The sequence below is a fragment of the Anabrus simplex genome, chromosome 1, assembly GCF_040414725.1.
Source record: "Anabrus simplex isolate iqAnaSimp1 chromosome 1, ASM4041472v1, whole genome shotgun sequence".
Classification (NCBI taxonomy): domain Eukaryota; kingdom Metazoa; phylum Arthropoda; class Insecta; order Orthoptera; family Tettigoniidae; genus Anabrus; species Anabrus simplex.
The window spans coordinates 233,685,901-233,703,229 of record NC_090265.1 but is presented as its reverse complement, the minus strand read 5'-3'; the positions used below and the strand labels follow the sequence as shown (position 1 = coordinate 233,703,229).

At 42.2% G+C, this 17,329-nt stretch overlaps 1 protein-coding gene across 2 annotated transcripts in view; it reads right to left on the bottom strand.

Moving 5' to 3' along the window:
• The window catches only part of LOC136864356 (octopamine receptor beta-2R), a 1,721,356-nt gene that overhangs the window by 755,165 nt on the left and 948,862 nt on the right, over positions 1-17,329 (bottom strand). For both annotated transcript variants that reach the window (XM_068231021.1, XM_068231020.1), the window contains one exon: positions 3,646-3,683. In XM_068231021.1, coding sequence (XP_068087122.1) covers positions 3,646-3,683 — 38 coding nt within the window. The remainder of the gene's footprint in view (positions 1-3,645; positions 3,684-17,329) is intronic.

Sequence of the window (17,329 nt, the reverse complement as noted above, 5' to 3'; positions counted from 1 at the left end):
GGTAAATTGAGATAACCTGCTACTATCACGTTTCTTTGCATATCGTTTCCCACATAGCTGATTATCTTATCAAATAATTCTGAATCAGCGTCAGCGCTACCCTTTCCCGGTCTTTACACTCCAAGTACATCAAGTTGCCTATTATCCTTAGAGATGACCCTTACACCTAGAATTTCATGTGTGTCATCATTAGCTTTTCCGTAGCTTACAAATTATTTTTTCACCAGAATGAATACTCCCCCTCCTACCATTCCTATCCTATCTCTACGATACACACTCCAGTTCCGTGAGAATATTTCTGCATCCATTATATCATTTCTCAGCCTTGATTCAGCTCCTATTACAATATCTACATCACTTAGTGAAATGTGGATATTTCGACATTTATCCAGAAAAAGGCCACTCCTATCTTCCGTGCGACGGAGATCTTGCTCGCATAGAGTTGAAGAAGAGGAAGCAGGACACTGTGTACACTCCTCAACAATGGATAGACATCATGGAGGAGAGTGCTAGGAATACACACATAGTTCATTGTGCCACAGTCTAAGAATGAAGGACAGTGGAAAGTCACATCATACAAGATTATTCAGTATCGCAGCAATGTAGTGACTGTTAGCACATCAGCTAGTGGACTAGTGACACAGATATTTCAATATAACGAAAAGCGTGTTTGTAATTTGGCAGCTTTAACGAAGGCCTACAACAGTGAACTAAAGTTGAAACCAGCGAAAACAAGAGACATTTCTAAGTATATACTATCCATTGACGCACAACTTCGGTCATACTTTGAGCGTCTACTACTTTATGGAAACTCTGACAATGATAATGCTGGCTCAGAAACTGACGCCTGGGATTCAGACTAAACATTTCTTAGGGTCATGTCTTTACTGATATATTTGTGAATACGTTTTCACCAAACTTAAACTCTTATCATGTATTTGTATGCAATTAAACAGACATTAATAAAAGTAATATTAAAAAGAAGTCCTGTGATTCCCAAAACAGCACACAAACACCGTTTTTATATATTTTTGTTATTCTGAAACCATTCATAGTTTTGATGCAATATTTTGCAAGACACGTACGCCTTGGAATATCTGTGCATAGAAGAAATCTAAGTGAAAGCTTTCATAGGTTTAAAGATATACAAAAACGTGTTTATCTCAAAACTTTGATGAGTGGCCTTGTGCTGTTATGGAATTCACAGCTTCACATTTTGTCCTAGGAGGGTCAGAAAAAATGTAAATATATGCAGGGATGGTGTCGAAGCGACGGCCGCGGGTCTTTTTGACGTGCAATGCGTTACGCGAGTTTTGGATGGGTGTTCAGAATAAGGAATAATTGGCTAGGCTATCCTCTTGTGAATGTCGTGAAGTTACGCTATATCTCATCTCCCTCGATTCTACAACATCTACTTTTGTGTTCTTGAACGTATCTGTCTCCAGAGGCGGCTTGCGGCGCTCGGCAACCTCGCCGTTCTTACGTTCAGCCTCGGACATTTTGGGCTTGTTCGATTCCCTTTCACTCAGTCTTCATTCCTGTTTGCGTCTGCGGTAGACTTGAATGTTCTTTATTTTTTATCTTTTTACGACGAGGTGATATGGCTTCGATGGGCTAGGAGTGGGGAAGGAGGGCCATTGGCTTAATTAAGGTACAGTCCCAGCATTTTCCTGGTGTGAACATGGGAAACTACGAAAAACCTTCTTCAGGGCTACCGGCAGTGGGGTTCGAACCCACTATCTCCCAAATGCAACCTCACAACTGCGGGACCCTATACGCACGGCCAACTCGCTCGGTTCTTTAAATTAAGATATTGGGATTGCACCCAATTTTTTCCAAGGGTAGGCTACAGGATATTTAAGATATTTCTGTGAAATTCTCGATTATTTCACACACCAAATCAAGATTTGTTTCGTAAATGTTATTACCTACAATGATTTATCTCTCTCTCTCTCTCTCTCTCTCACACATATTTCTGAAAAAGGGAACATCTGTCCGGCATTCCAGATGACCACATGGATTCAGATAAACGGGCATATATACAAAGATTTACATACCTAAAAATTACAGTCTGCCGACACAAGGATTTGAAAGGTGCCATACAAATGATAATGAACCTACCTAGGAACTCATGCCCTCAGCTGAAAGCCCCGGGGAGGTCAGCCGTTTTAGTCGCCTCTTATGGGGTAGAGAATAGCATGAATATATTGCAATGTGACGGGCCGACGCAGTGAATAAATAAAACCACAACTGGTAGCGTTTAATTCTAAGGCTACGATTTATTACTTACACACTAAAGAGTCACCTCAGTTCCACACGGCTTCGCAGTTATGCACGTCGTGCACTGCCTGTCATAGCCACTGACACTCGTTCGCCGTTCGTACAATCCAACATTCTTCATCCGATGACACTTGCCGGTCTCCATCAGACTCGGCGCTGCACACCGCAGTCACAACACAATACTCGAGGCACTCACAGACTGACTCGATTTCACTACTGCAGACAGACTCGAGAGACTCAGCTCCACGACAGACGATTGTTTCGATGAATTTAAAGATTTTTGTGCTGTTATGTTTTCTCTGTCCTATACTATGGAACTGAAATATGGACTCTAACAGAGTCACTTTGCAAAATAGGATGGCTTTGAGATGTGAGATGTGGCTCTGCCGAAGTACGCTACGGCAGTCATGGACAGATAATGTCATGAATGTTAAGATCCTTAGGAAGATGAAAAAGGATAAGGAAGTCCTTGTCACTGTAAAAACAAGGAAACTTTATTAACTTGACCGAGTGTGCTGGCCATGCGGTTAGGGGTGAACAGTTGCGAGCTTGCATTCGGCAGATAGCCGGTTCGAACCCCATTGTCGGCAGCCCTCAAGATGGTTTTCCGTGGTTTCCCAGTTTTACGCCAGGCTGTATCTTAATTAAGGCTATGGCAGCTTACTTCCCACTCCTAGCTCTTCCTTATCCCATCGTCGCCCTATCTGTGTCGGTGCGACGTAAAGCAAATGTTAGAAAAACAAGTCAGTAACTTGGCCACATTATGAGAAATGAAAGCAGATATCAGCTACTACAGTCTAGCCTGTGTTCTTGGTTAAAGAATCTAGAACCTGGTCCTCCATGTCAATTGCAGAACTACCCCGAGCAGCGCATGTAAGAGAAAACTCTACCCAGATGGTTGCCGACATCCAGAAATGACAGGGACTAAGAAGAAGTTGAAGCCGTTCAGTTACTATTATTATTAATATTATTATTATTATTTAATAATTAAGTTGTGAATGAATCTAAACTTTCACCAAATTTCATTGAAATATCCCCAGTTGTTTCCGAGTTACGGGGAAACAAACATAAACATTACTCTCACTTACAATTTTATGAATTAATTTTGAGGAAGTTCTTTGTGTTTCATTTCCTGTTAGTTGTGTATACTTTTCTCCTTGTTCCATTGCAAAAAGCTAGATAAGTGACAACAAATAAATAAATTTAAATAATTTCATTTATTCATAAAGAATTATTTCAAAAACACCCGCCTCACTTGTAGTAAACGTGTAGATTAGCCTAGTTTCAAAGTATCTCCATTTTACACGAGTTGGGGCGTTAAACGTGAAGCTAGAAAGTGTTAAAGAACTTTTTGTTTCTACTTACCTCCTGTGTGAACGTGGGAATTGTCCGGTACGCTTCACCTGAAAGAAAAAAGAACCCCGTATTTACTAAATGGAATGAGATGAAAAAAAAAAAAGAAGTTAAGCGAGGCGTAAGATTGGAAGTGTAGAAATTACAAGTGTATGGCCCTGTAATTTGTAATGATAAACGGTTTGTGTAAGTTACATATTTAAAAATACACTGTCGTGATCTGTATGTTAGGCATTACCCCACCCCTTGCTAGAACGTGAGGTGGAAAATCTACATAAAGCAGCTTGCACGATGGCCGAGAGTGAGATACGAATCTAGTCCCCTTCACAGTTTTTCATGAGACTAATTAGGAGTGATATTACTTTTTTAAGAGCCTCCGTGGCTCAGACGGCAGAGCGTCAGCCTCTCACCGCTGGATACCGTGATTCAAATCCCGGTCACTCCATGTGAGATTTGTGCGGGACAAAGCGGAGGCGGGACAGGTTTTTCTCCGGGTACTCCGGTTTTCCCCGTCATCTTTCATTCCAGCAACACTCTCCATTATCATTTCATAGCATTAATCACTCATTAATAAATCACCCTGGGAGTAGCGACCCCATTGTAATAACAGCCTATATATGTTTCATTCATTACATCCCTGACTCGGTCAATGACTGGAAAACAGGTTGTAGGTTTGTTTCATTACTTTTTAAAGGAAATGTTTGCAGATAATCGTCTAATCATCCTCCTAACGCCAATCAACGAAATGGAAGAGTTCCTACCTCTCGGAGAATGAAAGTATAGCTAAGAGAAAGAAAAGGACAATGAAGGGAGAAAATGAAATACTCCCGGGGCATATAGAGACTGAGTACATCTCATTCTAAACCTCATTTCATGATTTAAATCCTTAGTGACAGCTGGAAAGCCCAGGAGCTGCTTAGTCGAAGCGCTCTGTTAACCAGGAATGACGTGGGTTCTCGTCAAGATGTCGAAAAATCTATTATTATTATTATTATTATTATTATTATTATTATTATTATTATTATTATTATTATTATTATTATTATTATCCTTAAATTGTACACGTACAATCTAAGGGTGGTAGATTGAGAAAGGGCAAGCCCCGCACACACGGAAGTACCTCCATCCCCACATGTATGTTTATATAAACTCTACTGAATATTTACATAGACTATGTGTAGACAATTTCAAATGTACATATTTACACTCCAAACACTGCACTCTTTGGATAATAATTATCTTGATTTATGCTATACATATTAGAGTAAGAAAACCCAGTCATTTATACCCTCACTCCTACCCATGTAACCACACTTATTCACAACCACTCTCACACCCGCACGCATTCACATTCGCCCACATTCAACCGTACTTGAAATTCTAATTTATACAAGTTATATGTCACATATGGGTTTCTGTTTACATATATATTTTCTTTACTGCATGGAGGAAGTAAGGAAGAGGAAGCAGTTTTACTTCAGATGGTAGAAGATTCCAGAGACGAGCAGACCGTGCGTAAAATCCATTGAAATATGAATTATCTAGAAACCAGCTATCCACTTCTAGAGAGGCGCACGGCCCTGAGCTTCACTCAGCCGACATAAAAAATAAGTGCCAGCTTAATTACTGAGGGGAGAAGAGGCTGGGCATAGAGCTAATCACTAAGAGGCTCTTAACTTGTGTTGTCAGCCACGGGCCCCTTAGCTGATTTCTGCCATTTACTTGTTCCACCCATCTCACTTCCATCTATCCTATTAGACGTCCCTTGGTCAACTCTCACTCCTTCCTGATCCCGACGGTATTAGGTTTCCGAAGCCTGGGGAGTCTGTAGACTAATTTTCACGTCCTTCGTCACCATTGTCTTTCTTTGGTCGATCCCTCCATTTTTCGAAGTGTTGGACCCCTTCCATTTTTCCCCCCGGTTAGTGTTAATAGGGGATGGTTGCCCAGTAGTACTTCCTCTTAAAACAATAATCACCACCACCATCGCTACAACTTCACCTTTTAATCCTTCAAATAATTCATGACCTGCATGAAGGTAGCTTTGATTTTTTGAAAGTTGGTAATACAGTAGACTACCAAGGTGATAATAAAAATCTAGCTCACAATACCTGTCACAAAAGTAAGGAGATATCAAAAACTACATACATAAAATTGTCTTTCCGTCCCTAGGTTTTAAATATTCAACCGATGCTTGGTTTTTATACCAAACAAGACAAATAATAAAGCCTATGTCGGGTTCAATTTAATTGTTCTCTGCCTGCTTCAGCATCATACGAGGGATGCAAATAAAGTAATAGCAATATTGATAGAACGCAATATTTAATGAACTAACAAGTACAATTGCTTTACATTCGTTCAATGTAGTCAGTTACCTTTTTCCAAATGTCGGCAAGCCGTTGGGGACCGTTGGCAGGGAGTTCTGTGTTGATGACAGAGACGGAGCACCCTACTGTGCGGAGTACAGATGCTACGTCAGGAAATCGATGGTCTTGGAGGGGTTCCTTCAACTTGGGAAACAGGTCGAAGTCACAAAGACTCGTGCCTGGTGAGTACGGAGGGTGTTCCAAGGCCTCCCAATGCCACCGCACGAAACGCCTTGACCCATCGTGCAACCGTCCTATACGGTAATACATTTTCGCCACAGGTTTCACGTAATCCTAGATAACATTATGATGCATTTTTGCCAGGGGAAACCTCAATTTTAATCCACGAACGCTGATCAGCATGCTTTAGAGCGGTGAAATCGACACACTTCACTTCAACGCCACACAGCAACAACACTCCTATATGCCTTTTCACGAGAGTTTAATCCTGATGTAAACATGGTATGTCCGTCCACGCCTGCGCCAAAGAAGGAGTTATGATTTGCTGAGCGTGTAGTACCTACCTCCACCCCGTCAACGTCTCGTGTTCGGGCGTACAGTTCTGCGCATCGCATAGGACAACAGTGCGAAGAACTGAACTTATGAATAAACGACTAAACCTGGATTCTGTTCACTTAGTTTATTGAACACATTCACAATGCTCTGTCTATGGTCACTTCTGAGCGGTTTTCCTCTTTTGTGCTTCACTACACGCGATGGTCCTACCTCTTGCTCCATTTCTGTCACTAGGAATACCGACTCACTGACTGCTGGAAGATGCAACACCTTATCTCCAAGCTGTACAGCTTGGGACTTTCCCCCACTACGAGAAGACTTCCTGTATTACACCACGCCTTGTGCCTTCATTTCTCGTTATTTAATAACCATTTTGTAAAAGAATCATATATAATAATATACCGTTATTATAACAACCATATTTTAATTTGATTACATACTCTTCCAAACTCTCTAAATGTAATAAAATAAAATAAAATAAAATTAATGCGACGTACTACTTTTCTTCGAGCTCCCATACAGTTGAGTGACTGCGACGGTTGCTTCTCCAATCAACTACGTCTATGTCCACGTGCAAAGGCAAGGTGTTCCGCCTATTTGTTTACATCAGGATTAAACTCTCCTGAAAAGCGGTATAACTGGATGCCCGTCAAATGCACACTACGCATCGAAAACAGCGTCACCTGACCACCCCATATCTTACTTGTACATACCCGATCTCCTGTGAGTGTCTGGACTACGTTGGTACTTTATTTTTAGCCCTCATAAGAAAAGGGATTGTCATGAAATTGATATTTAAGTTGATGATAAGGGTGAGAAGGATCTTTGCTGTAAGATATTTTAAAAATCAGCAAGAGAGGGTGTCTATGACATAAAAATGAACGTATCTCACTCAAGGTTGGTTTTACATGAAAATTGTTCATGACAAAACTGATTTAGAATCTTGCATATACACATTTTTGCCCTAACTTCTGATACAGTGAAACATAAAGGAACTACCAGTGGTAGTCCTCTGTAATCATGCACATGCTACGAAACAGTTCCATCAACAGCTAGTAATACTATGTTTCATGAAAATCCCCCTAACAATTTTCCCGTGAAGATGTAATAGGCAAACAGACAAAAATTAAACTATGAACCCGGCACAGGCTATTATTTGTTCCGCCCGGAATAAAAACGAAGTACCGAGCTCGATAGCTGCAGTCGCTTAAGTGCGGCCAGTATCCAGTATTCGGGAGATAGTAGGTTCGAACCCCACTGTCGGCAGCCCTGAAAATGGTTTTCCGTGGTTTCCCATTTTCACACCAGGCAAATGCTGGGGCTGTACCTTAATTAAGGCCACGGCCGCTTCCTTCCCACTCCTAGCCCTTTCCTGTCCCATCGTCGCCGTAAGACCTATCTGTGTCGGTGCGACGTAAAACAACTAGCAAAAAAAAAAAAAACCAAGTATCATGTTCATTTTAAAAGAGTAAAGACTGAAAGACGATTTTATACATATGGATGGAAGACTAGCTGTATCCGTCGATGAAGTTAAAGTCACAGCTTGTGCATGATTGGATATTTATTGATCTCTCATGTGGTTCGTAAGGTTCTGAGGCACGTAGGTGGATAGCCTCTCCCCGTAAGCGGCTTGACGTTATGTAGGCTTACTCGTTTCCTGTCACTCCGTGGCCTTTTGCAGTTTCATTTTTCTTTCATCATGGGTGCTCTAGATGTGATATCTTTCTTCGGGTATAAAAACCAAGATTCAGGTTCATTTTCATAAGAAAGTAATGGTTTAAGTGTATAGCAAACCTAACATGGAACAAATAGAAATTGCCAATACAATGTTTGTAAAAATATTTAAAAAAATAAATTATACCACTGCATAATTCTCACGTGATACCATAGATCTAGATACACATTTGGGTCTTGCAGCCTCTGCATCAACAGTAACGAGGTTTCGGAAACGTCCTCCCGATTACCATGACAATGAGTGAAGTAAGCATTCATTCGCGATATGCCAAATGATCAGGAGCTCGGTTCCTGAATCTCATCCCGGAGAGGTTTGGAAGCCCCACCGATGCAATGTGAAGACATATCTTCCACAGTTGGTACGAAACCTGAAACCACTTCGTTCTTGAAAGCACAAACACAGCTAGAATATAGTTTTGATCAAAGAGGCTGGATCATTCTGAAGCCGCATGCATCGACTGCTGTCTCCTTTCCGCTGAAGCCAGCATCTACCAAATTGGCTGTTTTCGTTGGTGGACGGTAGGGTTTCGGTCTATATCTCCAAGAATTCAGGAAATTTCTGTGGATGGGAAAGGATGGTTCAGTCCAGTCCTAAGCCCGGAAGCTGGTTCGATCCTCAACAAATCCACCATTAGCTGTCGTAGATGGCCTAGGCATCACTGAAGAGGCGTACTAGGGAAATTAGGAGTGAGATACTTTCTTGTTGCTATCCTCACTGAGCCATAAGTTGTTATTACATATGAGTCGGCCAAGCCCACTGAAATGCATGCACCAACTGACCCTATGAGCAACATTTTCACACCATTCACAACAGGGACTGGCTGCATAAGGATTGGCATTACTAGAATTGTTCATACCTCAGTCACTTTCATATTGTCAAAACCAAGGATGAGACTGAGACAGATCAATGAAAGTAACAAAATTGTACTAGCCCACACCAGAACTCATAGTGCACTGTAAACACTAGGTCTCGCCAGCAAAAGCATCAGCAAGGGATGGGTTTGACGTAATGCTACCAAACATTCGGATAAGAGCATTTGCATGGCGCAAGCTCAGTGGGACAATATGGGACAAAACTGGCAGACAGCAAGTCCGAATAGTCCTGATAGTGCAGCAGATGACTCGCATAGTGTTCTCAGCTGGACGCAGTCTGCATCGAGATTGGATCCCATAACCTTGAACCAACGAGGTGAGTGCCTAATGACTATCAGCACTACTCAGTCACTCAATAATTAAAATATTGAAGGACATGAAAGTCCCATTTATAGGAATTTCAAGTATATGCGTTGTAATTGGAGCATGTATACTTATAATGATAACATTTAAAAATAATAATAATAATAGTAGTAGTAATAATAATAACTGTTAAGGTAATATCGTGGATCACAGAGAGATAAGAAGTGTGGAGTTTGATTGGCTGGACAAGGAATTAACTAGAGCAGAACTTAACAACAAAAATTGAAATTTTATTTCTTTCCTTCTTTTTGTCTTTAAAATTGATAGATAAAGAATATGAAGAATAACAAGTCAGTAGAACATATTATTAATGAGCTCGTCAGCTCTAACAATATAGGGGACATCGAAGTCCGAACATCAGGTACAAATCTTGAGATAATTATCAACTTGCTGATTTACATACTGGTACAAATATGCAATAAGAGCACGAGTTGCTCACAAAAGTTACATTATACAGGGGTCTGGGCTCCGCAATACCGTAGTCTAACCTCGGAGAGGCAAATCAGTTTCCTTAAATAAAAATTACACTATGGAACCCATCGGATGATCTCACTTCGGAGTGTTCATCAATTACTCCACAATTACAATGACACTAATCACTTTTCCTGTTCCTAAAGTGAACCATGTCGCAGAAACAGTTACCTAATAAACAGGGGCATAATTGCCCATACTAAGTGGCCTTAATGATAAAAGAAAAGGTTGAACATGATCGGCCATAAAGAAAGGCTAGGAGGTGAATCATCAGCACTCTTTCCAGAAATAGTTAAAACCGTAAGTGGGCTTATGGTCTTAAGATACAGAGGCTAATCCTATACTACAACGGTGTGACTAAATAAGAAACGTTAATGGCAAACAATTTTTAAGAAATTTAGAGGTTTTGAAAATTTAGTTACCCCTGCCCAGTTGAATACGAACCCACAGAAGGTAAACACTCTTTGTTTCCTTACATTACATATGTCGCAGTATGGAACAGAACAAAGTCCTCAGACTTGCCGAAAGTTCTACAGTTAAATCACCAAATTTAGAAATTTTAATTAAATAAAAGAGGTTGAAACCTTCCCCTTACACTGTCGGCAGGATCGATCACATATCTATGAATATTCTCCCATTACCTTGACTCGTTGGACCTTCCTCACGCAGGCCGCGCCCATGCCTCCAATAGGACACGCAGCATTCAAATCGCAATACGGCCCAAAAGCGCCCTGCTAGTATAGTACATTTAAGGAGAAGCTTCCAGAATTCTTTACTCATACGCTGGATTCCAGTACACTCCTCCAATTTTAATTGGCTAAAGAAAATATTAATAACTTTCCGATAGGTTGATTACAACTGAAGAAGGAACCAATTGAAGTGTTGACAACTTCAATACATAAACAAAACAATCCTCAAAACCTAAGGTTCACCAACTGCAAATATAAGCATTCCTTTATGAAATAATCAGAGTTCATCCCACTAGAGAAAGAAATTAAACCCATGGTAGAGAGATCCAACAGCTGAGGATCAAAGTATCTTGTAGTACACCAGTTCAGGTGTGTTTACATAGCCTTTGAGAAGGCGCGCAGTTTTAAATGGCCGGGGAAGGTGTACACCCGGTATAATAATAATAATAATAATAATAATAATAATAATAATAATAATAATAATAATAATAATAATAATATCCTTGGCTGTCCAAATACAAGTCTTTTAATAAGGTGTATCCTGGGAATATGTCCGTTCACGTCGACGTTCCGGTTTTGCAAAAGATCACTACAGTGCAATAAATTACAGCCAGCGCTCATAATAGCGAAACGGAGAATTCTGTATCTCCCCACCCTCGAAATCCACGCGGCGGTGGTGATAGTGCTAATTACTGTCTTTTTTCTCGGTAGTGGCTTTACGTCACACCGACACAGATAGGTATTATGGCGACCATGGGATAGGAAAGGCCTAGGATTTGGAAGGAAGTGGCCGTGGCCTTAATTAATGTACAGTCCCAGCATTTGCCTGGTGTGAAATTGGGAAACCACAGAAAACTATGTTCAGAGCTGCCGACAATGGGATTTGAACCTACTATCTCCCGGATGCAAGCTCACACGCGCTCCTAACCGCACGGCCAACTCACCCGATAATTATTTTAAGGGGACGTACAACTTGATAACAATTCTCTCTTTCCTATAATAAGGAGATGAAAAGAACGATAAGTGGCATCGGTAAAAGAAAGGGGAGGGTAGGAAAGGAGTCAAAGTGTAGTTTACCCAAAGCTTCGTAAACCTTATACCGTCAAGTCGAATAAAAAATTGTTGATCAAGAGATCTGACAGGAAACATGTTAATAATGTTATTTGCTTTACGTCCCACTAACTACATTTCAGGTTTTAGGAAACGCCGAGGTGCCGAAATTTCGCCCCGCAGGAGTTCTTTTACGTGCCAGTAAATCTACCAACGCAAGGCCGACGTATTTGAGCACCTTCAAATAGCATCGGACTGAGGCAGGATCGAACCTGCCAAGTTCGGGTCAGAAGGCTAGCGCCTCAACCGTCTGAGCCACTCATCCCGACGCAGGAAAGATGAAACTGAGGCGCCTTAAATGAACAACTTTAAATAATACCAGACTCAACAAGGTGCTCCATGGTCACCACACCACTCTCCCAATTTGAGATGACGGGGGTGGTTGTGATTACTGTTTGAGGAGGAAATACAACTGGGCAACGATCCGCTCTTATTTTTACCCAGAGGAAATAATGGAAGAGATCTGGCACGTTCAAGAATGAGGGATCAGCAAAAGAAAGGGAAGGCCACGATCAACTTGAATATTAAGACACTATAAGTCTCAAAATCCTACTACCGTCTGGAATGATGAGAACAACACGAAGGGAATTCGGATAGGAAAGATGAAAGTGAGGTGATTATTGTTTTAAGGGGAAGTACATCCAGGCAGCCATACCCTCTTGACTAATCAGAGGAAAAAATGATTAAGTGTTCTGACTCTTCGATTAATATATATATTTTCGTGTGGCTATTTCTAGCCGAGTGCAGCCCTTGTAAGGCAGACCCTCCGATGAGGGTGGGCGGCATCTGCCATGTGTAGGTAACTGCGTATTATTGTGGTGGAGGATAGTGTTGTGTGGACCGAGCTCGATAGCTGCAGTCGCTTAAGTGTGGCCAGTATCCAGTATTCGGGAGATAGTAGGTTCGAACCCCACTGTCGGCAGCCCTGAAAATGGTTTTCCGTGGTTTCCCATTTTCACACCAGGCAAATGCTGGGGCTATACCTTAATTAAGGCCACGGCCGCTTCCTTCCCACTCCTAGCCCTTTCCTGTCCCATCGTCGCTGTAAGACCTATCTGTGTCGGTGCGACGTAAAAACAACTAGCAAAAAAAAAAAGTGTTGTGTGTGGTGTGTGACTTGCAGGGATGTTAAGGACAGCACAAACACCCAGCCCCCGGCTCATTGGAATTAACCAATGAAGGTTAAAATCCCCGACCCGGCCGGGAATCGAACCCGGGATCCTCTTCGATTAATGATATCGGTATGCGGCCCACGAAGTGTGTGAAAATGAAATAATTCCTAGGCCTCGTAACCTTTAAGTGTCGGGGTTGCTGAGTCATCCCTATTGATTGCCAGGATACCACATTCTATTCTCGAATGGGCAGGGATGATTCAAAGTGAGAACCACTGGAACCAGGAAGGTCACCGAACAATGATAATTTACCTTACATACGGGACCAACATTTCAGTAACAGAATATAAATATGAGGCTACATGAAACTGATTAACTGAAGTGTTGTATATAACAGGTAACACTTTGACGAAGTTTAACACGCAGATGTGCTGTCAAGTATCACCTTAATTTCAAGGACGTTTTATCGTAATTGCTAGAGCTTCGTTTCTGTAATTTGCCTGACAGTGTCCTTGAAAACACTTTCGGAGAAGTTCTGGCTACTCTAAAACGTGCTGCTGGTTTATGATCAATAAATCACTAGCAGCTGTTAATGGAGATGGAAGCCAGTGTAATGAATCACGTGAGACTATAAGAAAGGTGTCCGGGACGATAACATAAACAAGGTTGGTAACAGTGCCACTTGACAAGGAAGTGCTGAGTCGGGAAGACGCTAGCTCTCTTGTTACGTAGAGGGCCCTTATCGGCACTACCTCATTAGAACAGCAGGCCTTGGTTTGTGTGGAAAGCAAACCTTGTTAGGGAAGGTCAAACACTTATTATTACACCCTGCTCGATATAGTCAAGAGCACTTCCTTGGCTATTGTGATGAAAAGTAGGTCCCCAACTTGGATCCTGTCAACGCAAAACTTCACCGTATTTATTTTGTTTGTTTATTGATTTCCAAACTACTTGTCGGCATCCTACAAAGTGGGGAAGCAACTGGTAAGATCTTTAGGTTATGACCGAGCTAGTTGAATGATTGATTCGGGCACATAGCCTTGAGCTTGCATTGAGGACATCGTGAGTGCGAACCCCTCTGTCGTCAACCCTAAAGTTGTTTTTCCGTGATTTCCCATTTTTGCGCCAGGAAAATTGTCAAGCTGTACCTTAATTGAAGACTGGGTCAATTCCTTCCCATGCCCAGACCTATTTTATACATGTCTGAGCCGGTGAGACGCAAAACCAATAGGAAGAATTCTGGGTTTGATGCGGTCATCAGGTAATAAATCGACTTCATAAAGTACAATCTTTTCTTCAGAAAATAAGTAAAATATCAAATTTATATTTTATGTTATTCATTTAACGTATTTTCAACTGGTGTAAAGACGTGATGGAACGAAAGGCAGCTGTCGCACTTGCAAATACCTCTGACCTTAGCCGGGATCAAACCTGACAGACGGATGAGGCGCTAGCTTTCTGACCCCAACTTGGCAGGTTCGATCCTGGCTCAGTCCGGCGGTATTTGAAAGTGCTCAAATACATCAGCCTCGTGTCAATAGATTTACTGGCACGTAAAATAACTCCGGCTGGACTAAATCCCGGCACCTCGGCGTCTCAGAAAACGGTAAAAGTAGTTAGTGGGACTTAAAGCCGTCTTTCAACAGGACAATACTCGTCCACATACGGCACATGTCTCTATGAACTGTGTGCGTGATGTTAAGGTACTCCTGTGGCCAGCAAGATTTGCAGATCGGTCCCCGATATAACATATCGTCGCTGCCGGGGCAAAACCTCATATGTGAAATATTTTTGCTTAGAACTTTGGCCGGTAAGGTTCTGTCATCTAAGGTGCAATATTGTGTGAACGTTGTCAAGGCATTCTCGCTCTTCATAATGTATGTGCTGCGGGTCAGTATATCTCCAAAAATATTATCACATAGGAGGTTTTGTCCCGGCAACGACGATATGTGGGACCAGCTCGGACGTTAATTCCGTCCCATTGCCAGGACATCAAGGACCAGTTATACAGTTGCGGGCTGGCTTACCTCAGGAAGGGGTACAGCGGCTTTATGACAACCCTTCCAAACTGAATTAGTGCATGCATTCAGGCCAGAGAGGATGCAACGTCATACTGATAAATGGGCTCGTACAGGCAAGTTCTTTGTAAATTTGACTCGATTTTATAATCGCTGAAATAACACCACATACCCTCTCAACTCGTGAAGTTTCATTTCCTTTCCTCCTCCCCTTCCTGATGCTTCAATTTCTTTGTCAAGAAGCGTACAACGAAGCCTGACGAATTTAGGCCCATCACTTGCTTGAACACCTTTTACAAGATAATGAAGGGTTGCATTGCAAAGAACTTGACTCACCATTATGGTCAGAATGAAATACTCGCAGAACAACAGAAAGGTTGTATAGGTAGACCGTGTGATTATGAATCAAGCCACAAAGAAGAAGCGTAATCTGTTTATCTGTATTATTGACTATAAGATACCATATGGCATGGTACCTCGTGGTTGAACTGTCACGGTTTATGAGGTAAATCCCATTATTGTGCGATAATTCGAGGAGGTGATGATGACTCAGTGGTGTATATCCATCATCGCCTCAACTTCATAATAACAAGAAGAAAATGAAGAAGAAGAATCTTTCTTTCTTCTTTCTTAATACGTTTATCCTCCAGAGTTGGTTTTTCCTTTGGACTCAGGGAGGGATCCCACTTCTGCCGCCTCAAGGGCTGTGTCTTGGAGCGTGAGACTTTAGGTCGGTTGATACAATTGGGGACGAGGACCAGTACCTGGGCCAGGCGCCCTCACCTGCTATGTTGACCAGGGGCCTTATGGGAGAATGGGAATATTGGAAGGGATAGACAAGGAAGAGGGAAGGAAGCGGCCGTGGCCTTAAGTCAGGTACCATCCGAGCATTTGCCTAAAAGAGAAGTGTAAAACCACGGAAAATCACTTCGAGGATGGCTGTGGAAGGAATCGAACCCTCCTCTACTCAGATGACCACCCGAGGCTGAGTGGACCCCGTTCCAGCCCTCGTATCACTTTTCAAATTTAGTGGCAGAGTCGGGAATCGAACCCGGGCCTCCAGGTGTGGCAGCTAATCACACTAACCACTACACCATAGAAGTGGCGATAATAATAATAATAATAATAATAATAATAATAATAATAATAATAATAATAATATTGATTTTTACGTCCCGATAACTATTTTGACGGTTTTAGAAGACGCCGAGGGGCCTCAATTGTGTCCCGCGGAAGTTTTATTACGTGCCAATAAATCTACCGACACGAGACTGACGTTTTTGAGCACCTTCAAATACCACCGGACTGAGCCAGGATTGAGCCTGCCAAGTTGGGGTTAGAAAGCCAGCGCCCAAACCGTCTGAGCCACTCAGCCCGGCCTCAACTTCGTTTGAAAGTGTGCAGACAGGCAGCCCTGCAGTACGAAGAGGCATATATTCAAGGTGGGGGGGGGTGTACCTTTAGCTCTCACTGGGTTTGTTCTCAGCATTTCCGTATATGACTGGAGTACGTTTCAAAATCAGGGTTACCGAGCGAGTTGGCAGTGCGGTTAGGGGCGCGCAGCTGTGCACTTGCATTCGTGAGATAGTGGGTTGGAACCCCACTGTCGACAGCCCTGGAGATGGATTTCTGTGGTTTCTAATTTTCACACCAGGCAAATTAAAGCCATGGCTGCTACCTTCCCACTCCTAGCCGTTTCCTATTCCATCGTCGCCATAAGACCTAACTGTGGCAAAAACGACAGCGAAAGGCATCAGAGGCCGTTTCTGTCAGCGTTGCTGCATAACAATCATAACGTCTACACACACACAAAGTGCTCTAAAATGTTCGGTGAAATATTCTATAACAAAATGAAAACAGAAATTACAAACAAAATACCTTTTGTTGCCTTCAGAGTACTTTCCATTGGCCACAGTACAATTTTGGCTACGTGTAGCGGAAGGGGGGGGGGGGGGGCAAGACGGGGTGGGGGTTTCCTTGTCTCCATGGTGCTGCCACTGGCCTGAAAATGGAAATAGCTTGAAGGGCAGATGGAGGTTACACAGTTTGTACGACTTCTAGTCAGTGTGAGCTGTCTGGATGCTTGGAGTGGCCTTTTTACTGTTTCTCACCCCATATGTGGGGCAAGACGGAGCATTGGTAGTATGCACGATTTTTTGTGTGTGGAGTTTTTGTGTTTAACTTTTCAAAAACTATTTTAGTGCACTATGAGAAACAGATAGTGACGCAACAAAATGGAACTATTTATGAACATATTATCAACATGTATAACACACCTGAAATACTTTTTCCTTAGCGTCCCCATCTTGCCCCCCCCCCCCCCCTTCCCCTATACAGCTGAAGGAAACTGGCAGCGAAGGAGTCTTTCGGAATCCATCGAAGCACTGATGTCAAACGTTTGTGGATACCCGCTATGTCAGCACAATGTGTGCCTTGCAGGATTC